The sequence below is a fragment of the Carcharodon carcharias genome, chromosome 8, assembly GCF_017639515.1.
Source record: "Carcharodon carcharias isolate sCarCar2 chromosome 8, sCarCar2.pri, whole genome shotgun sequence".
Lineage (NCBI taxonomy): Eukaryota > Metazoa > Chordata > Chondrichthyes > Lamniformes > Lamnidae > Carcharodon > Carcharodon carcharias.
The window spans coordinates 163,239,014-163,263,808 of record NC_054474.1 but is presented as its reverse complement, the minus strand read 5'-3'; the positions used below and the strand labels follow the sequence as shown (position 1 = coordinate 163,263,808).

The window sequence follows — 24,795 nt, the reverse complement described above, 5'->3', positions numbered from 1 at the left end:
TCCTTAAAAACGAGGATGATGGCGAGGAGGCCTTCCAACTGGCCAAACGAGGCAGGTATACTTGGGAGGACCTCATAGCCGCAAAGTTCACGGAGGTCGATGACTAAGTGCAGTGAGGATGGTCCTCTCATCCTCACTTTGCATCTCTGAATGTTTGACTACTGTGTGGCTGATGGTAGTCACTAACCCACAGTGCTCAGGCTCATGTCATGCAGACCCTAATAGTTGCTGGATTCCAGAAGGATGATGACGAGGTGCATTTAGGACCTCCATAGATCTTCACATAGCCTCTGTGTATGTCTGACTCCTGTCTGGCTGAGGGCAGCTCGCTTGCACGCTGTGATCAGGGTCATATCATGGAGATGCAGCCGTGAAACTTTAAATGAACCTGATCCTTTGTCAGTCTTCAGCACCTGTCCCCTTCAGGAGCACAGTGTCACTGGTTACAGATGCTGAAGAGGTGGGGGGCCAGCCCCACCTCAAAAGGTGCTACACCATCTTAGCCGGGCATCAGGGCGGTCCTTTTGGCTTATGTCGATGACATGCTCCTTATGTTTAGCAACCCGGCTGACCTGCGGAGGATGTGCGAGTGCCAGGAGGTCTAATCTGCTGCTTCTTCTGCCAGGATCAACTGGGATAAATGTTCTGGACTACTGGTCGGCCCGTGGTAGATGGATCCCCTACCCGAGGAGCTCAGGCCTTTCACCTGGAGCAGGACCAGCCTCCTCTACCTGGGGGTCCATCTCTGCCCTGCTGAGGAATTCTGGCCGGTGAACTGGTAGGAACTGGAGACGAAAGTCACCACTCGCCTGCGGCGCTGGACAGGACTGCTCCGAGTACTGTCTTACCGGGGTCGAGTCCTGGTCATAAACTAGCTGATCGCCGCCATGTTGTGATATCAGCTGGTCACTTTGACCCCTCCCCCGGACTTTGTCACAAAAATCCAGAAAATGTTAGTTGACTTCTTCTGGGACAAAAGATTGCACTGGGTCACTGCTGAGGTTCTGAGTCTCCCACTTAGGGAGGGCGGTCAGGCGTTAGTGTGCCAAAGCACACAGGTGGCGATTTTCCCCGTAGCGATTGAGCCTCCTCCGAGATGGTGTGCCCTGACGACATATTTCTTCCCCCAGGTGCACGGCCTGAATTATGACGTGCAGCTCCTGTTTATAGAGCAGAGGGGCCTCGGTAGCTCCTTACAGGCATTGCCCGTCTTTTACCAGGACCTGATTAAAGTCTGGAACATGGTCGCCTCGCGACGCAGCTCTCCCCCGTCAGGAGTAGCGGTATCGTCAGAGAGCCGCTGCTCAGGAATCTGCCCCTCACTCCTTTTCAGTGGCTGGCAGAGAGGAGGGCTGCGGCTGCAGGGGTGACCATGATCAGGGACGTGCTGGGTGGCGGAGGAGTGGGCTGGATACTCCCACAGGAGTTGGCGCGTCATGCGAGTGTCCGGCTTGCGGCCGATGCCATCCGAGACCTAAGGACGGTTGTGCTCGGTCCCGACGTAATTTTAGGTCTCGTGGTGGTCTTCCGCCTGAACGTTCCCCTGTTCGGACGGAATTCCACATTGGCCCCAACCCCCGAGCCCTCCCTCGGGTGCCGGTGCCCCGCAATATGAATCACCTCAGGGACATGCCCTCTGTGTCATTTGGTATGGCGCAGAGGAGCTTTCTGTACGGACTGCTGCTGCACACCCTTCACTTCCTTGCCCTCGCCCGCCACCCGGACACGCCCTGGCGTGCCTTGTTGCCATTGGCGGCGGTGGTCCCTGTTGGGATGCCCTCTATGGAGGTGTCCTCCCGCTTTCCATCGGGGACCTGGGATGGAGGGTGTTGCATAAAGCAGTCCCCTGTCATCGTAGGATGTGTCGGTTCACGGACTCCCAAGATACCTGCCCTTTTTGTGGTCTTGTGCAGTCCGTAGACAATGTCTATATTAATTGTTGTAGGCTGCACTCCCTTTTCAGTTATTTAAAAAACCTTTTATTACTGCTTTGTTTGCACTTCAGTCCCACGCTCCTGATCTATGGGCACCCGGTGCGGAGGGTGGCCGGGAAGGAGGAGGACCTCCTCGTGAACCTGCTCCTGGACCTGGCCAAGTTGGCCATTAACAGATCCAGGCAGCGGGCGATCGAGGGTGTTGTCCCACCCAACTGTTTGTCCCTCTTCTGCGGCTACGTTCGCGGCCGGGTGACCCTGGAGAGGGAGCACGTGGTGTCTGCTGGCACTGTCGAGGCCTTCGTGCCCGGTAGGCACTGAGGGGGCTGGGGTGCTTTATCCACCCTCTTAATCACATTTTGATTTGATGTTTGTAAGTTTCCTTTAAACTTTGTCTTTGGTTTTACAGCTAACCTAATTTAGGAGCTGTGTTTACTTTATCCCTCATTTTGTTGATTTAGTTTATTAGGTTGGCTTTAAAAGAGCTACATCTTCTTAACCTTCCTAACCCTGCCTCTATAGCTTGCTTCTCCTCCGACTTCCTCAGTGGAGGTGGAGGCAACCTGCTGAATGCTACGTTTTGTCGTGATGACCTTGGCGGGCATCCTCCGGAGGGCCCCATCCTGCTTCTGGGTCCTGCTGTGTGGCGGTGACACCCTGCTCAGCCTGTGGAGCTGGAGCTGCTGGGGTCACAGGAAGACGGGATTCAGATCGGCTGGATGCTCCCAGAGTCACCTGGGTGAATGGCCCCAGGGTGTGCAACTGCTGATCCTCCTCCCTATGGATGCACAAGGGCCCCTGGCTGACTCCTTGAGGAGAAGGGGAAGCTGTGTGAGATTGAGCTGGCCTGCAACCCACTCACGTCGGCACTGTTGGAGGCCAACTATGGCATCAGCGATGGAGTTCAGCCCGTGCAACAGTGCAAGACTGATGTCCTGGACCAAAATCTCCATGGTGGCTGCCATCTTACCAATGTTGACCTCAGTGCCTTGGCACGCCGGCGCTATCATCTCAGACTGAAGGTGGATGGACTCCATCATGCTTCATAATCTGAGGAGTGCAGCGGACATCCCTTCTGATGTCACTGAACGTGCCTTTGCAGCTTCAGCAACTGATGTATGACCAAGTCCAGAGGCTTGTCACCTGATTAGGACTTGGCAGATTTTTGGCCTCCAGCAGTTCTCCTGGGAAACCTGGGAAGTCCCTGCTGCTGCCTGCTGTGGATCAGACAGTGCGATATGCTCACTAGATTGTGACTCTGAGGTTACTCTAGAACTAGGTCCCTTCGAGGTGTGTGTCTCTGCACTGGCAGAGGGTATGGGTGAGCGCTGTGAAGGGTCTTCAGTGAGGGTGCCATCAGATTTGTCTGCACTGGAGTGCTGCTTTGGGCTGCAGTAGAGTGCTTAAGTTGGAATTTGGTGACTGAGAGAGTTCAGTGAGGAGGGAACAAGGTGATCCTTTGAGTACTGTGAGTACAGTCGAGTAAGTATTTACTACTTTTATCACTTATAGTTTTTAAGGTCTTATTTTGTGGTTCATCGTTTGTAAGGGCTATATTCTGTAACGACGAGCAGGGAAGAAGGGCCCTGGAGTAATTGATATTATTTGATATTAAGTATCTTCCAAAAGGTTGAATTTAATTTAAAGGGGTAAGTCATGGTAGGAGAGCTCAAAGCCCTGGTGTGCTCCTCCTGCTCTATGTGGGATGCCGGGTACATTTCCAGTGCCCGGGGCCAGCATATGTGCAGGTAGTGTCTCCAGCTGCAGCTCCTGGAAGCCCAGGTTTCGGAGCTGGAGTGGCGGCTGGGGACACTGTGGAGAATCCGCGAGGCGGAGAGTATCATGGATAGCATGTATAGAGAGGCGGTCATACCGCAGGCTAAGAGTCCACAGGCAGGAAGGGAATGGGTGACCACCAGGCAGAGCAAGAGGACTAGGCAGGCAGTGCAGGAATCTCCTGTGGTTATTCCCCTGTAAAACAGATATACCGCCTTGGATACTGTTGGGGGGAATGGCCTCTCAGGGGAAATCAGCAACAGCCAAACTCGTTGCACCAGTTGGCTCTGCTGCACAGGGGAGGAGTAAAAAGTGTGGGAATGCAATAGTTATAGGGGATTCAATTGTAAGAGGAATAGATAGGTGTTTCTGTGGCCGCAAATGAGACTCCAGGATCGTATGTTGCCTCCCTGGTGCTAGGGTCAAGGATATCTCAGAGCGACTGCAGGACATTCTGAAGGGGGATGGTGAACAGCCAGTGGTCGTGGTACACATTGGTAAGAACGACATAGGTAAAAAAAGGGATGAGGTCCTAAAAGCAGGATATAGGGAGTTAGGAAGTAAGTTGAAAAGTAGGACCTCAAAGGTAGTGATCTCAGGATTACTACCAGTGCCACATGCTAGTCAGAATAGAAATAGCAGGACATATCGGATGAATACGTGACTGAAGAGATGGTGTGAGGGGCAGGGCTTCAGATTCCTGGGACACTGGGACCAGTTCTGGGGGAGGTGGGACCAGCACAAACTGGATTGTACACCTGGGTTACAACTGGGCAGGACTGGGACTGATGTCTTGGGGGATTATTTGCTAGAGTGGCTGGGGAGGATTTAAACTAAAATGGCAGGGGGATGGGAACCTATGCAAGGAGTCAGAGGAGGGGGAATCAAGAATAAGAACAAAAGACAGAAAGGGGAATAAGAGAAGTGATAGGTAGAGAAATCAAGGGCAAGAATCAAACAGGGCCTCAGTGAAAAATAGTGGGAACAAGGACAAGTAATGTTAAAAAGACAAACCTTAAGGCTTTGTGCCTTAAAGCGAGGAGCATTCGCAATAAAGTGGATGAATTAACCATGCAAATAGATGTAAACTGGTATGATATAGCCGGGCTTATGGAGACATGGCTGCAGGATGACCAGGGATGGGAACTGAAGATCCAGGGGTATTCAGTATTTAGGAAGGATAGGCAAAAAGGAAAAGGCAGTAGAGTTGCATTGCTGGTTAAAGAGGAAATTAACGCAATAATGAGGAAAGATATTAGCTCCGATTATGTGGAATCTGTATGGGTAGAGCTGAGAAACATTAAGGGGCAAAAAATGTTAATGGGGGTTGTATATAGACCCCCAAACTGTAGCGTGATGTTGAGAATAGCATTAAACAGGAAATTAGAGAAGCATGCAATAAAGGAACATCTGTAATGATGCATGACTTTAATCTGCATATAGATTGGGCAAATCAAATTAGTAACAATACTGTAGAGGAGGAATTCCTGGAGTGTATACTGGATGATTTTCTGGACCAATATGTTGAGGAACCAACTAGAGAACAGGCCATCCTAGACTGGGTATTGTGTAATGAGAAAGGAATAATTGGCAGTCTAGTGCGAGGCCCCTTGGGGATGAGCGACCATAATATGATAAAATTCTTCATCAAGATGGAGAGTGACGTAGTTGATTCTGAGACTGGGGTCCTGAATCTTAATAAAGGAAACTACGATGGTATGAGGTGCGAGTTGGCTATGGTGGATTGAGAAACGTTACTTAAAGGGATGACGGTGGATAGGCAATGGCAAACGTTCAAAGAGCGCATGCAACTGCAACCTGCAAACTGCAACAATTGTTTATTCCTGTCTGGCGCAAAAGTAAAATGGGAAAGGTGGCCAAACCATGGCTTACAAGGGAAATTAGACATAGTGTTAGATCCAAGGAAGTGGCATACAAATTGGCCAGAAAACACAGCAGAGCTGAGGATTGGGAGCACTTTAGAATTCAGCAAAGGAGGACCAAGGGATTGATTAAGAAGGGGAAAGTAGAGTACGAGAGTAAGCTTGCGGGGAACATAAAAACTGACTATAAAGGTTTCTATAGGTATGTGAAGAGAAAAAGATTGGTGAAGGCAAATGTAGGTCTCTTACAGTCAGAAACAGGGGAATTTATTATAGGGAACAAAGAAATAGCTGACCAACTAAATATATACTTGGTTCTGTCTTCACAAATAACATACCAAAAATGTTGGGGAACACAGGGTTTAGTGAGAGGGAGTAACTAAAAGAAATCAGTTTTAGTAGGGAAATGGTGTTGGGGAAATTGATGGGATTGAAGGCCGATAAATCCCCAAGGCCTGATAATCTATATTCCAGAGTACTTAAGGAAGAGGCCCTAGAAATAGTGGATGCATTGATGGTCATCTTCCAAGATTCTATAGACTCTGGAACAGTTCCTACAGATTGGAGGGTAGCTAATGTAACCCCACTATTTAAAAAGGGAGGTTGAGAGAAAACAGGGAATTATAGACCAGTCAACCTGATGTCAGTAGTGGGGAAAATTCTAGAGTCCATTATAAAAGATTTAATAGCTGAGCACTTGGAAAACAGCGGCAGAATCGGACAGAGTCAGCATGGATTTACAAAAGGGAAATAATGCTTGACAAATCTACTGGAATTTTTCGATGATGTAACTAGTAGAGTTGATGAGGGGGAGCCAGTGGACATGGTTTATTTGGACTTTCAGAAGGTTTTCGACAAAGCCTCACATAAGAGATTAGCGTGTAAAACTAAAGCGCATTGGGATTGGGGGTAGTGTATTGAGATGGATAGAAAACTGGTTGGCAGACAGGAAACAAAGAGTAGGAATAAACAGGTCTTTTTCCGAATGGCAGGCAGTAACTAATGGGGCACCACAGGGATCGGTGCTGGGACCCCAGCTATTCACAATATATATTAATGATTTGGATGAGGAAACTTAATGTAATATCTCCAAATTTGCAGATGACACAAAGCTGGGTGGGAGGGTGAGCTGTGAGGAGGATGCAGAGATGCTTCAGGGTGATTTCGACAAGCTGAGTGAGTGGGCAAATGCATGGCAAATGCAGTATAATGTGGATAAATGTGAGGTTATCCACTTTGGTAGCAAAAACAGGAAGGCAGATTATTTTCTGAATGGCTATAAATTGAGAGAGGGGAATGTACAATGAACCTGGGTGTCCTCGTACAACAGTCGCTAAAGGTAAGCGTGCAGGTGCAGAAGGCGGTAAAGAAGGCACATGGTATGTTGGCCTTCATGGCAAGAGGATTCAAGTACAGGAGCAGGGATGCCTTGCTGCAGTTATACAGGGCCTTCCTGAGACTATACCTGGAATATTGTATGCAGTTTTGGTCTCCTTATCTGAGGAAGGATACTCTTGCTGTAGAGGGAGTGCAGTGAAGGTTTACCAGACTGATTCCTGGGATGGCGGGATTGACATATGAGGAGAGATTGAGTCAGTTAGGATTATATTCGCTGGAGTTCAGAAGAATGAGGGGGGAATCTCATAGAAACCTATAAAATTCTAACAGGACTAGACAGGGTAGATGCAGGAAGGATGTTCCCGATGGTGGGGGAGTCCAGAGCTAGGGGTCACAGTCTGACGATACAGAGTAGACCATTTAGGACTGAGGTGAGGAGAAATTTCTTCACCCAGAGAGTGGTGAGCCTGTGGAATTAGCTACCACAGAAAGTAGTTGAGGCCAAAACATTGTATGTTTTCAAGAAGGAGTTAGACATTGCTCTTGAGACGAAAGGGATCAAAGGATATGGGGAGAAAGCGGGGGCAGGCTGTTGAGTTAGATGATGAACCATGATTATAATGAATGGCGGAGCAGGCTCAAAGGGCCGAATGGCCTACTCCTGCTCCTATTTTCTATGTTTCTATTCTTCCAAGGTGTCTTCGGGGCTTGAGTCAAGAACCTGACTCATGCACCCCTTGGCTGCTTCCCAGATATGCCTGCGAAAAGAAGGAGAGATAATTAATGCATGGCAAGGGACAACAGAACAGGGGAACTCATTCACAGCATGTTTGTCTGATGGATGTTGCACTGCTGGATCCTCATTTGGCTGAGCACCGCCAACTTCACCGTCAGCACAGGAATGGTCCAGATCATCACCAGCCAGCCAGATGACTCTATTTTCAAAGTCTGCGAAGACTTTGATGTCTTTGTCATCTGACTCGGACTCCTCCACCAGTCTACGATATCTCCCTTTTGTTGTGTGCCAGCTTGTCCTGCATGAAGACAGTTAGAAAGAGTGTAAGCAGGACGCCTGCCAGGCCAGGTGAGAAGGATGCCTAGCTTTTGTGCGTGGTGAGTGGTACCATGGTTGGGATGAGGACACAGTCCGCAGGGCAGATGAAGGTGTGTGTGAGTGTGAATGGTGGTGTTCCTTGAACTGGCAGTGAGTGAGATCCCTGTGGATGTGTGATGGGTTTGTGAGTGTGTGCGTTGTGACGTATGAGAAGACTGATTTACCCTGGCGGAACAGAGGAGATCATTCATCCTCTGTTGGCACTGAGTGGTTGTGCTCTTTTGCAGGGCATTGGCGCTGACCATCGCTGCTTCTGCCTCCCATGCTGGATTTGTCACCTTGCTTGCTGGTCTTCGCCCAGAGCGGGGGTAGAGGACTTCATGGCGGGCCTCCACTGCGTCCAGTAGGCACCTTAGGGAGGCGTTGCTAAATTTGGGGGCAGCATGTTTCATCCCTTTGGCAGCAATGACTTTACAGCAGCTCCTAATCCCTTAGCGAGTGTTAGCTCTGTGCAGGGGTGTCCTTTAAATATGGCGCCCAGATTACTGAAGGTCTGAGGTGATGGCAGGAACGGGTGAATCAAAGGCCAGCAATCCAGCATGTTTCCCGGGAATGCATTATTAATGAGGTGGGACATGCCAGGATTGGGACGACCCGGCACGCAAACCTGCCATTATGGTCAGTGGGTAAAACATCCTTTTTCCTGCCCGATACTGCACTTTTTGCATATCTGGGACGATTCCGCCCAAAGTCTTTGACTGTTATGGTTTATTTAATTGTAAACTATCCTGATAAAAGCACCATAGAAGAAATAATTATTTTATATTTCATGAAGTATACATATAGGTTTGTCTTTTCTGATGTGTAATGAACAAAAGTCAAGTGAAAAATGTATATCTCAGTCTATGGTTGATAAGCCTGCCAGTGCTCACTTTGCAGGTTCACACAAAGGGCACCTTCCATCATAAATTTCTACCCTAGTATACATCACCTTCAGAAAAAGGCAAGAGAAAAAAATAGGAAGAAGAAATAAAGGCATTTTTATATTCTTTGATTGTAAAATTCAGGTTTCAAATGTAATAGTTGTTGCCTAGCAACATAGCAGTGGAATTTCTTAGTTATGCCAGACAGCTTTTCAAACACAAGCAGAATTTGTGATTTACATCCCCAATATGTCTGCATCCTATTATTAAGCCTTTTACGCTGCATTCCACTAAGCAATATTGGGATTCTAGTCTTTTACAGGTATGGTTTACAAATATGCAGTGAGTATTTTATATCACTTTATGGACCATGCAGTGACTTATCACTGGCTTTCATGCATAAATCAATCCCTGATAGAAATAGGTTCTTGTGTTCTCTACTTTCTTGCCACCCTCTACAGGTAGAAAGCCAGTCAGAAATAAAAAGAATCACTTTGCTTCTGAAACTGGAATAATTAAAATTGGGTAGTTGCATTATTATTGGAGCAGTTGCTGCCCCCCTGCTTTATTACAAAGTGGTAGGATTCACAATCCCACAGGTTAGGTTTACAGCCTGGACATGCCATAGGTTGGAAGCACGCAGGAGAGCAAAGAGCGAGTACTTCCCTAAAAACAAAAGGGGAGAGATATTGAAGGGAGAGCTTTTCTGGGCATATATCTTGTATTTTTTAAAAACCGTATCAATAATGGAGCACAAATCACTTTGACTATAGAAGACTGTGTGATGCAACAGTAGCGTGAAGGTAGAAAGGGGAGAATTTGTACTTATTGATATTTGCAAAACTAACTCAACGTGCTATTTTGGACTTGATTTTAAATATCCAGTGCTAAGAGTGATATATTAAAAGTCTTGGGTATAAAATGCATCTTTGGAATGTGTTATAATTTGAGTAATCACACGTTTTTGATGATGGGCCAGATTTTGCAGTCACCAATGAAGGAATGGTGCTTGCCATTCAGTAAGCTCATAGCTACCCACAGATTTTTTTGTGGGCTTTTGCACAGCAACTTATGGCAATTACAGATATATTTCAGCACGGTGCCCTCCAAAGGGGCTCTGGGTCCTCTGTGAGCAGGGCAAGCAACAGTGTGACACCTCAACCAATTAGATTGAAGAATCTTTACTGAAGCATGCAGGCCGGAATTTTCCCAGCCTTAGGGCAGCAGCTTTGAAGATAAGGGACAGGATTTCCCGGTCGACGAGCGGAGGGGATGGGGCCTGCTCGCCGACCCGTAAAATGACACGGGATGATGTCGGAACTCTTGACGTCACCCCGCGTCATTTCAATTTTCAGGTCAGTAGGGTCACAGCCGAATCAGCTGTGCGTCCACCGTCCTGTCAACGGCCTATTAAGACCATTTAAAAACTAATTGCAGTACTTAAAGGACCTGCCCGTCCCACCTTAAGGTTGGTGGTCAGGCCTGGAGCCCTGGCAGGCTTCAGAGAAAGCATAAAACTTTATCCACGGGCGGGGTGAGGTTTCATGTAGGTTTTTAAAAAGTTAACAAAATGTTAACTAAAAATGATGGACATGTCCCAACTCATGTGACGGTGTCACATGAGGTGACATGTCAGGGAACTTTTATTTTTCTGTTTTTAACATTTTTAAATTTGTAGCCGATCCCCCTGAGGCAGCCTCAGGGAGATGAGTGCACTCTTTTGCATGCATGTGTGAAAGAGCGCCCTCTCGGCTTAGGGAATCGTCCCCTGCCTGCACAACTTCCTTGCGGACATCACGCTGGATGGGCGTTAATTGGCCCGCCCATGTAAAATGGTGGCGTGCCCCCAATCAGGGGTGCCGATCGGAGGCGTGCCTACACGCACCCACTCCAGAACTTCCCCCCAATGGGGGGAGAATTCTGCCCAGGGGATTGGCCACCTCCCTTAAAATTAAGCTGGTAGGTGTGCCACTGAAACATGCAGGACCCAGAAATGGCCCTGACATCAAACTCCCAACACCTGTGGGAAAATTCAGCCGAGTCTAAACCAGGCAGTATACTGAGTATATTTAATTCAATGTAAAATCTTGTACAGAAAGAAAACTAGATGGAAAGAAAGATGGGTTTAAGTGAGAGATAGAAGAGAAATAGAAAAGTAAAAAAAAAATTAATCAAAATATAATTTTTAAAAATTACCAACAATAATCAAAGGAATGAGACTCTACATTTGCAAAATAAATTTCCAGTGCTAGAACAGTTGCTTGATAGTAATTATGATTTATCAGACCATTAAAAATTCATTCACACCTGAATACACCACTCCTAACTTTTTCTGGTTGTTTAGGACATCCTCCATAAACAGAATTTTCATCCTGATATTGGGCACAGAGGTAGACAGGTGCATAATTTCAGGCCGACGCGCCAGATTGCCAGCACCATCCCGCCCCCCAGTTCATTTTCCTGGAGGCTGGATAGGGGTGGAATGGCTACCCACCTACAAGTGGCAGGTAACTTGTTAAAATAATTAAAAAGATAATTAAGGGTAATGATCAGAGGCCAATTGGAATTTTCCAGTCATTCTGCAAACCCCCCCCCCCGCCCCGCCCCAGTCCTTGCAATTGCTGCCAGGAGCACAGCAGCTGCCTGATAGCAGCGTTCCAGAGGCAGAGGAGGAGCCAATGTTCCAGGTGGAATCTGAGGACGCCCTGCCCCCCTCCTCCCCTACCTGGCCACAGCAACATTAAATTTCATATATCACAGCTTTATTAAGCATGCAGTAATAATAATTACGAACAATAATAATATTAAACATACACTTAACAGCAGCACTTTTGACAAAACTAGTTTTACCTGGAAAACTCAAATCATGTTACACTCCCAAGCTCAGTGTACATAATTTGTTGGACCTTAATTGAATTCTGAAATGCCTGTTCCAACACCCATTTTTAATACATTTTTTGCTACATGACAGTTTGCATGTTTTGTAGTTACATTATGTAGTTATCATTCAACACTAATTTGATTGGCGCTTCCTTGCAGCCTTAATTCCATGCTCCCTAATTTGCTATGCTCCCTAATTTTTCAGATCTATGTTTATTTTTCAGGCAGGTGTAACCTTCAAGTATAGCTTCGTGAGCTCCCTAATAAAGGAACTTCTGCCTGTTCTGTGTCTGTGCAATACTTATGTTTTACCAAGTTCTTTTTCCTTAGACCTGTAAGCTTCACAACTTTATGTTACACCATTCCATACCAATGTCCTGTTTCTGAAGATCATATTTTTAATTAATTAATGTCTTTTAATTAGGTTTATTATCTAAACTGACCATTGCTTTAAGGTTAATATTAATTCAACAGTTCAGTGGTTTCTGCATCTAACAGGCAGACCTAATAGATTACATTTCTACATTAAATCAAAAACAATATAACGTTTAGCCGACTTCAAAACCATCTGATTAACCATTTTCTTACCAGAAACACATCTAATTACCTCTCTCCCCTTTTGTGGTGTTCCTGGGTGACAATTCTACAAGACTATGGGGGGGTTTGTCTGTTACCACCTTTGGGTATATTTGATTACCTAGACACAGCTCAAAGACAAATAAGATAATCGTAATTCAGCTTGTCCAATTTTACCATCCTTTTACATTAAATACCCAATAACAGGAATAGACCTTCTGCCTGATTTCCCTTCTTAATCCTACTTTACTAATTTTTAAATTGAGTCATCTTGCATCTGAAATACTGAATGGAGCCAAGTTCTCAACACTGCCAGTGATTGTTTGTTAGATTGTGAATCTCTGCTGCTTCTTCATTTTGGGATGAATTTTAACCTCTGAAAAGGGGTGTGTTGAAGTTGGGTGAGACTTTAAAAATCTCAAGCCTGGCCCCAAACTGCCCAGTTCTGAGTTTAACAGAGGAAGGACAGGGGATGAGTGGCCAACCTGCTACAAAGAAACTGGTTGGCATTGTAAATATTTTAATAAGGCTGGTAGCCTCTGATTTAAACTGCATCACAGGTTAAATCCTGACTATCCAAGGCCTCAGGAAACCTGGCAGATGATAGTTGGGGAAGACAGCTTTTGGAAGAGGGTTTTACAGCACGGCTGGTAGTAAAGTAGAAACAAAAGTACTTCCCCCGCCTCCCCAAGCTCTCTACCTGCACATACAAAAAAACCCTGACGTAAGGATCAAAACCATCCCTTCTTGCAATTGGATATTGGAACCTCCAACTCCCAACCCTACCTGTAGCAGCTGCAAGACCTATTCCAGGGTGCTCCCTGCCTGACTGTAAGCTCGGTCTGACAATCAGATCGACATGCAAATGAAAAATAGTCAAAACTCCACGCCATGTAGGGAAACTATTTGAAACTCTGCCCCTCTCCTACGCAACCCACCATTATCAATATTGGGGCCTTCGTCACTGAATGTTGTCGTAATTACTTCACATTGCACAATAAGAAATCATTTTTATTTCTGATTGATCTGCATATCAATGGCCCATTTTGTATTAAAAGATGCAATATACAAAGCTTAACTTGTAAACTAGAATTGATAAGTTGAAACTCTACTAAAGGAAGTCAATAAAAGCTGTGGTCTGATTATACTTTCCACATATAGATCATACCCCACTGAATGTTCAGCAGAAAGTGACAAAGAGGAAGTAATTGAAGCCGAAGCACAAGTCACAACTGAGACGCCGTCTAGCCAAGAGCAGAACTGGTCTCCCCTCTGCCTGAAGGAAGTCTTTCCTAAGTATTCTAGACAGTTCAGCTACCTGCTTGTTGTGAACCGTATCGCACTGCTGTTTATCAGATTTCTGGGCATTAAGGGGACTATGAAACTTGGTCCAACAGGGTTTCGGACCTTTATCAGGTCAGTGAATTCACACTACTACAGCCTTTAACATCAAATTTTGTTTTCCTGATATCTATGATTACCAGATGTAAAATGAGGACTTTTTTTTGCTTGCTAAATATTTAACAGCCATTTTCTATTTGTTTCTATTGCATGAACATTTCTGCAAAATCGTTTACATGCTCTGGAAAAATATAATTCCCATGCAATAAAATGCAGCAGCAAGAAAGTGAAATATGATTTATAGCACATCAGTATACCAAAAATCCATAGCAATCCATTCAATCAATAATCCAAATTTGCTATCTGCACTACTGTCAAGTTAAATTCAAAAATTAATGATAAAATCACAACTAAACAGAAGAACTCAACTTAATTTTTTGGATAGATTAAATGTAAAACACACTGATTACATTTTCACTTCTGATGAAAATAAAAACAATTTCATATTGGTGGCATACCAGTGTAGGCAGTTCACAAAAGGAACTTGAATGATTTGTTAGTTTCCCAGGTCCATAATGGATGCTTTTTACCCAATGATCCTGTTTTACAGAAATGTAATTATATTTAATGACCAATTTGGTCCGATTCTATTTCATTAATTTCACACTAATTAAAACAATTGCTCAAGGGAAATTCTGCAGCAACAACAATTTGCATTTATATAGAAACAAAATTTTGTGGCTGCTGGAAATCTATAATAAGACCAGAAAATGCAGGAAACAGGATCAGGTAGCATCTATCGAGAGAGAAGCCGAATTAACTTTCAGGCTGATGCTACTTAGAACTGGAAGAAGTGAGACTTAATGGTTTGTAATCAAGTAGTCAGGCAGTGTAAGCTTAAGGACCAGCACCTTGTCTTTCTAATAGGCACTTTACAACCTTCCAGCCACAACATTGAGTTCAGTAACTTCAGATCATATCTACTGCTCCCATTTTCTCAGACAGCATGTGCTGGTAATGTTTCTGCCATTGCCATTTACACTTTCTCTGGTCCTATCTTTTGTTTTCATTTTTTATCCCATTTATTAGTCCACTGGTGTGCAAATATTCTTTAGGGAAGGATACCTACTGTCCTGACTTGGTCAGGCTTAAAGTTGTCTCCAGTCCCACACACACCTCAACTCTGAAGTGACCTAGCAAGCCATTCAGTTGTGTTGAACGACTCTCAGACAACACATGATGGACATAAATTATGACCTTGCCAGTGATGCCCACACCGTGAGAATGAATAAAAATAGGTGAATGGCAGCACTGCTGTAAGTGTTTGTGGTGGTGAAGATCTTTCTTTAAATATAAGTTGAGGCATTTATTACTTTTTGATTCTTTTTTGTCCTTGCTCCTCCCTGTGTCTTAATCACCTCCAGCCATTTAACCTGCTGGGAACTGTCCATTCCTCCAACTTTGGTCTCTTGTGGATCCCAACTTCCTTTGCCCCACCATCGGCAACAGGGTCATTGGCCACCTAAGCCTTAAGCTCTGATGTTCCCTCTTTAAACCTCTCTCCCTTCCTTGAAGATGCCCCTTCAAACCTGCTTCTGTCCTTTTATCTCCTTTGCCACAGAATGCATTTTTGACCTGATTATGCTCTTGTGTGAATCTCCATAGGATATTTTAGTGCATACCACTTGCAATAGGGTGTTAACAGAACAGAAAAGCTGATTTAATCCATTTTGGTATATCACACAATTAAGGGATGCCCCTTTGATGCTTTGTTTGAAAATTCTCTAGTAAGGAATTGCCCATGGGGAGAGGAACCTGGATTATATAAAATTTCTTTATCTGAACAAAATGTATTTTGCATTAGTGACTATTGTTTAAATTTACTATGTTTAGCACACAGCACTGTTTTATGGCTTTGGAAATGTTCCCCACATTTATCTTTTCACTAATTAATAGGGGACTGCTCTTTTCCATCTACACTATTGGACAAGACCACCTCTCTCCTTCAAGAATCGGGAGTGACTTATGTATTTAATTCACTGAATGTATTTGATACATTTAGCAATGAAGATGTGAATATTGTTTCAGTCTTCAGTATTCATTGCCTGGAGAAAAATGCTATTTAATTTGCAATATTTCTTAATGATATGTTGGATACTACATTTATAGCCATTATGTTCCCAATGCTTATTGGTTTTATATTGTAGGACCTGTAAACTCAGCAGCAGTAACCTGTCCATGGCATCCGTTGATATTTTGTACATTGATATTGCACGAAGATGGAATGTCATTCGTGGAGACCGGGGGGAATCTGGTAAATAAATTTCTTCTGCCATTCTTTCTCCCATTCCTGACTAATTTAATTTGTTACATATTTTTGATAAATTAATGTGACGCTCTAGTTTTATATGGGGCTGATTTCATGAGACAAAACTTAGGTCTGTCCACAGGATGAAATTCTGGTAAAAAAAATAATCTCAAGAAATCTTGCAGCAGAATTTGAATCCTCTTATTCTTTTGTCTATTTATAGAGAATACATGTTGCTGATGTACAAGTAGGAATTCTTAAGAGATTAAATATATGCATAGGTTCACTCTATCTTTCATCAATGATTGGAACTCTATAAGAGTCAAGTCCGAATGTCAGAGAAGCAGACCTGAAAAATTAAAGTTGTCAGATATGTTTTCTCTTCAAATAAAACAGTTCATTAAAGATTAACATGCAGAGGATTAATCTTTGCTAGATTCAAAAAAGTTGTGATGTTTGAAGACTTCTGTTGACAGCACATTTATTTTTGACAGTTTCCTTCAGGCATTTTGAAAGCTTGTTTGAATGTTAATTAGATTGGAGCCTCTCCCTTCTTAGTTCATCTAAATTTATTTCTTGAAAATGCATTCCCCTGCAAGAGCAAGTACATTTTAAAATACTTTGATTCTTTTTACCCTGTTCACAATGTCAGTTTACAGTTAAAGCAAATACATATTTCAGATTAGTAGAAACAAAAGCATTTAAACTGTTTAAGTGTTCTGAAACATAAGGTGAGTTGAAGCAAAACTACATGGCATCATAATTAAAGATAACAATGGTGTAGTTTAAGCAAATAAATAATAGTTCTTTCTTTGAGACCTACTTGATGGCTCAGTCCTTTTAGGTAGGACTTTGTCAGGAAATTATGACCATGCTGTCTGGGACACAAAGGAATTATTAATGAAAAAGAAGAGTTAATTTATGACCTGCCAGCTGCAGTCTTTTATCTGCTGTTTCACCACTTACTATGATTTTGCTGAAAAGTGGACAGTTTGGTACATGGACATTAGATGACTTCCATTTCTAGTACTTACATCTCCTCCTATGAAACTAGTGCCTTGTTTCCACTTGTTGCCTCCCTTGTTAGTCAACCGAGATTGGAAAATCACCAGAGAGAAATTCACAGGAGCAAACTGCTTTGGCACAAATGAACCTGGTACGATGCTAATTTATTTGACTCAATCCCATACAAACTACTGTAATCATCTATCTATTTAAGTTTAAACAATGAGTGCTGATAATATCTATCTGGAGAGCATAGGTAGGGGGGGTATTTAATTTTTAAACGTAGTCTTGGCTGTCAGGGGCTAAATTGAATTGACCCTGAAAATAGGCGCAGGAATCGTAATGTGCAATTAACTCATGGCAGTTGATTGAAATGCAGGCGGCATTTCAATAATGTGCCGCCTGCTCATTATAATGACTTCTGCTTGCAGCCAGCGCTAATCATGAAATTCATTGGCTACAAGCAGCAGCAGTGAACCCGAAAGCATAACTTCCTAGCACTGCTGAAAGCTAGCTGGCAATGCGTTTAGCTCTCGTAAAGAGGAGGTGTATTGTGACTGAAGCAGGTTTTAGGGATTATGCAGGAAGTGAATCTGTATTGGGAAACAGTGAGAAATGGCACAACTTGGGAAAGAGTTCTAAGGTTTTTGGACACTGCACTGGTGATTTTATCCATAGGAGACCATGAAGCCCTCTAGCCACATGGTCAAAAGGCAGTAGGAGAAAATAGCTGTGGACGTCAATGCTTGAGAACCTGAATGTAGGGCGACAATATGTTCAATGACCTATGAATGGTTAGCAAATGCATCTTCAAATACCATATGCTACCAACTGCACCACAAACCTCAGCCACTGCTCAGTGCATCACATCCCCCATCACGCATCTAAAAAATGATCTATCATCAGGATTCATAACTAATATTCATATGCTTTATCTCACCCTCTCACACTTAGCACTGCTGTAAGCCTCACAGCCAGATCTCTCACAGATTGAAAAAACAGCCAGTTGTTCAAGCGTGACAGCCACATTATCCAGACAGATTGCACCACATTCACTGACACACTTCTTTCTCTCTTGCAGGACAAGGTGGCACACAACAAGATGCAGCAGGAACTAACTGGAGAGGGCTAGGTGTGCCAACATGCCATAATCCTCATGAAGGGAATGATGCTGGCCATTGTTGGAATAGCCATTCCTGAGGCCATAGCCAGCAGCAGTGCTGAAATTGTCAAAGTTGACAGTGTCTTTAAGCATAATCCTCCCTCTCACCTCCCAGTTCCCTTTATCCCTTCCGATTCAAAAGCTGCAGATGGTGTAAGCATGGACTCCTTATTTTCACCCACTCCCCTCACTCGATCCTTACCCTTGTGCTTTTTTCCTTTCAGATATCCAAGTGGTGCAACCTAGCCAGACAGATGGTGAAGACACAGCACCATATGGTTTTACACTCTCAGACACCAGCTCAAGCTATTGACACTGCATATCATAGAGGATAGGTTAGAAGCAAAATATGCACAAAATGAGACACCAGGCACAAGTGCACTGCAGGCAGGGCAGGAGACAAGGCTAGTTGCAGGTGCCAACTCATCAGAAGGCAAAGTCATACATGGGCTCTGTTGCAGAGGACTCAAATAAGGACTTTGAGGGGCAACCTACTGAAGAATACTGAAATAAAAAACAGAAAATGCTGGAAATAGTCAGCAGGTCAGGCAGTATCTGTGAGGAGAGAAACAGTGTTAACATTTCAGATCAATGACCCTTTATCAGAACTGTGTTCTGATAAAGTTAGATTCTAATAGATCCTAAGCAAGTGGAAGGGATGAGAGTGAGAAAAAGAACAAATGGGAAGGTGTGTGATCGGGTGGAAGGCAGGAGACATTAAACGACAAAAGTGTTGGTGCTGCGAGACCGAAGGGAGTAGTAACGGGAGAAGTAGAGAAACAAAAACTGTGTACAGAGGAAGTGTGAATGGCACAATGATGAACAGCTGCTGTCCAAAAGCAAAAAAAAATGATCCAAAGCCAGCAAAGATAAAGGGGGAAAAAATGGGGAGCAGAATTGTTGAACTCAGTGTTGAGTCTGGATGGCTTCTAAGTCCTTAATCAAAATATTTGGTGCTGTTGCTCAGGCTAGCATTGAGTTTCTTTGGAACAGAGCAGGAGGCCGAAGATAGAGAGGCCCAAATGGGAGCAAGGTGGAAAATTAAAATGACAAGCAACTAAAAGCTATGGGGTCACACTTGCAGACTGAACGAGGGTGTTCTGCGAAGCAATTACCCAATCTGTGTTTGGTCACCCCGATGTGGAGCAGACCGCACTTTGACAGCGAATACAGTAAATTCTAAATTTTCTAAATTGGAAAAAGTACACCGCCTTGAACGGTGAGAATGGAGGAGGTAAAAAGGCAGGCATTGCATCTCCTGCATTTGCATGGAAATTTGCCGTTAGAAAGGGAAGGGGTTTTGGGGATAACTGAGGAGTGGATCAGGATATCATGGAGGGAACAGTTCCTTTCCAATACTACAAAGGGAGGAGAAGGAAAGATGTATTTAGTGGTGAAATCGCGCTGGAAGTGGCAGTGCCCTAAACTGGCCTTGTACCTCATTTCTATGTTATATATTAGTATATGTTGGTAATAATAATATTAGTATATTAGTATAGTGTATTAGTTGAATGGAGAAAGACTGCAGAACTCTACAGTACAGAGGGATCTGGGTGTCCTGGTACATGAATCATAAAAAGTTAGTATGCAAGTACAGCAAGTGATTCGGAAGGCAAATGGAATATTGGCGTTTATTGCAAAGGGAATCAAGTATAAAAGTAGGGAACTGTTGCTATAGTTGTACAGGGCTTAGTTAAATGGTAGCTGTGCACAGTTTTCGTTTCCTTACTTAAAAAGGATGTAACTGCATTAGAAGCAGTTCAGAGAAGGTCCGCTCAACTGATTTCTGAGATGAAGGAAGTATCTTATGAGGAAAGGTTGGACACATTGGACCTATACCCATTGGAGTTTAAAAAAATGAGGTGATCTTATTGAAACATGTAAGATCCTGAGTGAACTTGACAGGGTGGATGCTGAGAGGATGTTTCCCCTTGTGGGGGAGTCTAGAACTAGGGGTCACAATTTAAAAGTTAGGGATCTCCCATTTAAGACTGAGATGATGGGAACTTTTTTCTCTGAGGATCATCAGTCTGTGGAATTCTCTTCCCCAGAGAGCAGTGGAGGGTGGGTCATTGGATATATTTAAGGCTGACTTAGATAGATTTTTGATCGACAAGAGCGGTTGAGGGTTATTGCGCGGGGGGGGGGGGGTGGTGGTGCAGACAAAGTGGAGTTGAAGCCAGAATCAGATCAGCCATGATCTTTTCAAATTGTGGAGCAGGCTCGAAGGGCTTACTTCTAATTCTTGTGTTTGTGTCACGCACAAGGATTCCTAGAAGAAGCCAGGCAAAGGCCTTATACCTGGTCCTTCTCAAATCAAAGGATCTTGTGGGGGTAGGCAGCAGGTCTAAAAAGGGAAGCTGTATCATTCCTTTAACAGGTCACCAATGGATTCTGGGAGCTGGAAACCTTTTTGCTCTTGCGTTCAGAGACCAGTAAGGAAGACCCACAAGTTACACTGCAATTCAGCCTTCAGGCTGAGATAGTGTTTCTTGAATAAAATAGCATTATTATTATTAAACAGCTAGCATCACCTCAGGCAGCTAGGCTCTCAGGCCTGCAAAACTGGTTGAATTTCCATTCCTGATTCTGGGCGCAAGGGTGAACCTACACTTGAGAATATCGAGCCAATGCAAATCACCTGATCACAGCAATCTAGGTAGTTTCAGTTCATGTTAAGTAGAGTGAACTTCAAAGAAATAAGTCATATTGTTTTATACTGTTTAAAAGAGGCACTGTAGACTTCTCCTGAACCCATGATTAGTTACTGTCTTTAACATAATATGGAGGACAGTTTTCTCTGTAAGCTATGCATGGCAAATTCATAAATCGTTGTAAAGAGTACACTTATGATTTTGTTACACGAAATGAACAGAGCAAATCTTCCCCTCACATTTTTTGTTTAACCATTTTTCTGAGCACTTGCTTTCCACACAGTGATCTGTAATATCATTGCTGCATATTTATCAGAAAATACTTTGCAGCCAATTACAGGAAAACCCAAATGTGTTACTGCTATTGTCTATACCTCTGCCTATACCTCTCTTAAACTGCCACAGTCAGTGTGGCACTCTGATTTTCAATAGCTTCTTCCAAGAAATTGCTTTGTCACCATTCAGGGAATTTCCAGGTAGCACAACAGCGAATTCATTTTATGAGGAGTACAGGGCAAGCTGCATTCTTCTTATTCTACATTAATTTTCTTTCATATACAGTGCGCATTCAATCATCCACCATATGGAGTGAACCCTCAAATGGATAATCAAAAATCTGCTTGCACTTTTTCTAATGCAATGAATTTTAAGCTCTTTGGTCTCTCTTTAATAACTAACCAAATTTCCTTTCAATTGCAGGTAAGATTCATGTTTTCCATTTTGAAAATCACATTGCGAAAAATGCCAGCACATCAACTCCTCATTGCTTCTCAGATCCTGAAACCTGACTCCTGCTGGTTTCCCATTCCCACTTCACCTCCTGCAGGTTCCCCAGACCTACACCCCAGAACCCTTCCGGTTCCACAGACTCACAAACCTGACTCTTGCTTGTTTCCTAGGCCCAGAAACCTAACTCCTGCTGGCCTTCCAGACCCAGAAGTTTAATTTCTGAGCTGCAAAGATAGTAAATTACACCAGGTGTTGAACATCTAGATAACTAATACTTATCCTGCTGGATCAAAAACTCAAAATCTTTGTTTAAAAAAATCAGCTTAAAAAAAACCAATTCCACTTGATTTATGTAATCTAAACTCCAATTTCCATGAACTTGAATGTAGATAACTGAAGCTCTGTTAGATTACATTTTGCATATGCAGTAATTTCAGATTTTTTTGAAGTATGTAGTGTATTAAAATGTAACAGAATATCTAATGGAATATTTTATACTGATGTATTTTACAAGGAATGTGCTTTCAAGCATTTATGGAGGCCATCTTTCACTTGGCACAGAGAAGATACAAGTCCCCACCTCTACGTGAACAAGTTGAGGCACTGGTCAACTTTTGTGAAAGCCAGTTGGAAGCCCAGGAAGAGAAACACATTCTGTATGGCCGTGGAACAGCAGACCAAAAATCCAGCTTAGCTATGTATCAGCCTGAAGGGTCTCACTCGGGTACTATCAACCACATGCACTTATTAAACCGTATGAGCATGTCCAATAGATTGCCGACATCATCATTACCTACATCAGTGGATCAGCAGCTTGTAAATTCAATGAGTTCAAGAGGTATTTCTTAATAACTATGTAAATGTTACTATCTTTACTGTAGCATTTTATTTAACCTGTTAAGGCAACTCCTGTCACCTACCTATGAATTATTACTATTGATGTGTCTTAACTGCCCAATTCACTATTGTCCTTACTGATGCTGATGTAAATATTGGTAAGAAAGAGTTTAAGCAGTGAACTTCGATCAGCTGATGGTGATACCAGAGAACCTCTTAGCACAGCCCCAGGTTTAATTGGTTGTGAATGTTATTTTTGTTTGGTCATCACTAGATGATTATTATTAACACAGCAATCATTAATTATGATTTATTCCATTTGCCCACAGTAACTGATTGCTCGCCAGCAGCTTCCTTCAGTCCCAATGGATGGGACAATCTGAGCTGCAGGTTTTGTCGTAACAGCCACCAAAACTGCCCTGCGCTTGGCTTAAATGATGTGCGTTCTCAACGGGTCAAGCTGACACAAATTTTACATCCATCTGTAACGTCGTACTTTATGTAGCGGCCCAGCTCTCAAATGGCAAGCCCCCTCCCCACACACCTCCAAGACTCATTCCTGCACACTCATTGGGAAGTTAGCTCTTCACCGCCAGGATAGCTAGTGATGGATAAATATTTGAGAACCAATTGTGTTGAAGCACAGCAATTTTCCTGAATTTCGTACCTATTAGACCTGCGTTTGTCCTTGGAATAATATGTGGTTTATTTAAGGGAAAATTTAAATAAGAATTGTTCAGGCCCTTTGGAACTCCACAATCCAAACAATTTGCATTTAATGTAAACAGCCAGCCACTATCTGCCTCCTGGCCCTAAATCACTTATATCATTTTATTAAACAAATTTTATAGTGGACGTTTTCTATTATTATCACGAGTTGCTGATTGCTTTGTAATCATTATTGGCATGCTGTTCTCATGTTCCAGAATCATCTGCCAGTGAGATCACATGGCAGGTGCTCTGTATTTTTTAAGTTCACTTTCTTCTGTTGACAGAGCACAGGATCACCACTGCCACAAAGAGAGCTCCTCATTTGTGTATATCAGTTCTTTGCGAATTAACATTCATTGGGCTATAAATTACTGTTGGTGATAATAGTAGATAAAGGCTGAATGCATTTCTATAACATTTGTCCATCCACTATTAAATGAATTAACAGCTTTGTCAAAATAGTGCACAAAAGAATGTAAAACATGTGCTAAGCCTTCATCCACTAGGAACAGTAATTTCTAACCTACATTTTTGCTTTTTTCCTATGGTTATAGTGCAGTGGTGGTGTGATATTCAGCTGTACTCAGTAATGCATTCAGTAATGCAATATAAAACAGGAAAATGTGTATTGCACTGTTAAGGGTGCATATTTCTGCAATAAAAATATTTGGTTGCAAGGTTTTGCTTAAAAAGTTTAGAATTTAAGTTACTAACAAACTCCAGCAGCCTCTACAGCTCAAATTTTAACCAGTAAAAGGAGATGACCATCTGTTCAATAAAGATCACACCAATATCAAAGGATGTAGAGCTCCATCTGGTATTCTTTTCAGTACTAGTGCAGAACTCTCGCTAACCAACTTTAGAACTGGCAGAGAGCGTGCTGTTCCTCACTCACTTGATGTGAAAATAAAGCTCAATAATTCAGCCAATGACGAAGTGATATTAATGAAGTAACGAGATTTAGTGTATCACAGGTGGAAATAAAAAGCAGAGATAGTAGATTGCCAAGATAAAGCATTTAATCTGCCACTTGTTATTCTTTGAAGATAGAACACTAATATAAATTGGAGCAACGTTTTCAACATTAAATAAAAGTTATCACATCAGTCTCACATTCTCTTCTGTTTAGGGTATTGACATTTGGTTGGTTAGATTTCAACTATACCCAACTCTTTATGAGTGACTCTGAACAGTGAATGATGAGAGATTAACTCTGTATTCTGGATTTCTGGGGCATCACAGTTATTTCCAGCTCTGACCATAGAGAACATCATAGATGAACCTCACCTTCAACTATAGGGAGGGGGTTCATCTAAGTTAAACCTAACCCTGTACTCATCTAATAATTACATCTAAATAAAAGCAAAAAACTGCGGATGCTGAAAATCCGAAACAAAAACAAAAATACCTGGAAAAACTCAGCAGGTCTGACAGCATCTCTGGAGAGGAATACAGTTAACGTTTCGAGTCCATATAACTCTTCACCAGAACTAAGGAAAAATAGAAAAGAGGTGAAATATAAGCTGGTTTAAGGGCGGATGGGATAGGTAGAGCTGGATAGAGGGCCAGTGACAGGCGGAGATTGCCAAAAGATGTCATAGTCAAAATTACATCTAAATATTGGATAGCAATTAGCAGCAGAAACTATAACCAGACATCACAACCCACAGTAGCCACCATCACC

The 24,795-nt window shown here is 43.1% G+C and overlaps 1 protein-coding gene across 2 annotated transcripts in view; it reads left to right on the top strand.

Annotated features, from left to right (window-relative positions):
- The window catches only part of ttll11 (tubulin tyrosine ligase-like family, member 11), a 235,691-nt gene extending 211,779 nt beyond the window's left edge, over window positions 1-23,912 (top strand). For both annotated transcript variants that reach the window (XM_041194133.1, XM_041194134.1), the window contains exons 7-10: window positions 13,526-13,780; window positions 15,913-16,019; window positions 22,078-22,401; window positions 22,730-23,912. In XM_041194133.1, coding sequence (XP_041050067.1) covers window positions 13,526-13,780; window positions 15,913-16,019; window positions 22,078-22,401; window positions 22,730-22,905 — 862 coding nt within the window. In that variant the 3' untranslated portion in view covers window positions 22,906-23,912. The remainder of the gene's footprint in view (window positions 1-13,525; window positions 13,781-15,912; window positions 16,020-22,077; window positions 22,402-22,729) is intronic.
- Window positions 23,913-24,795: the final 883 nt, after the last annotated feature.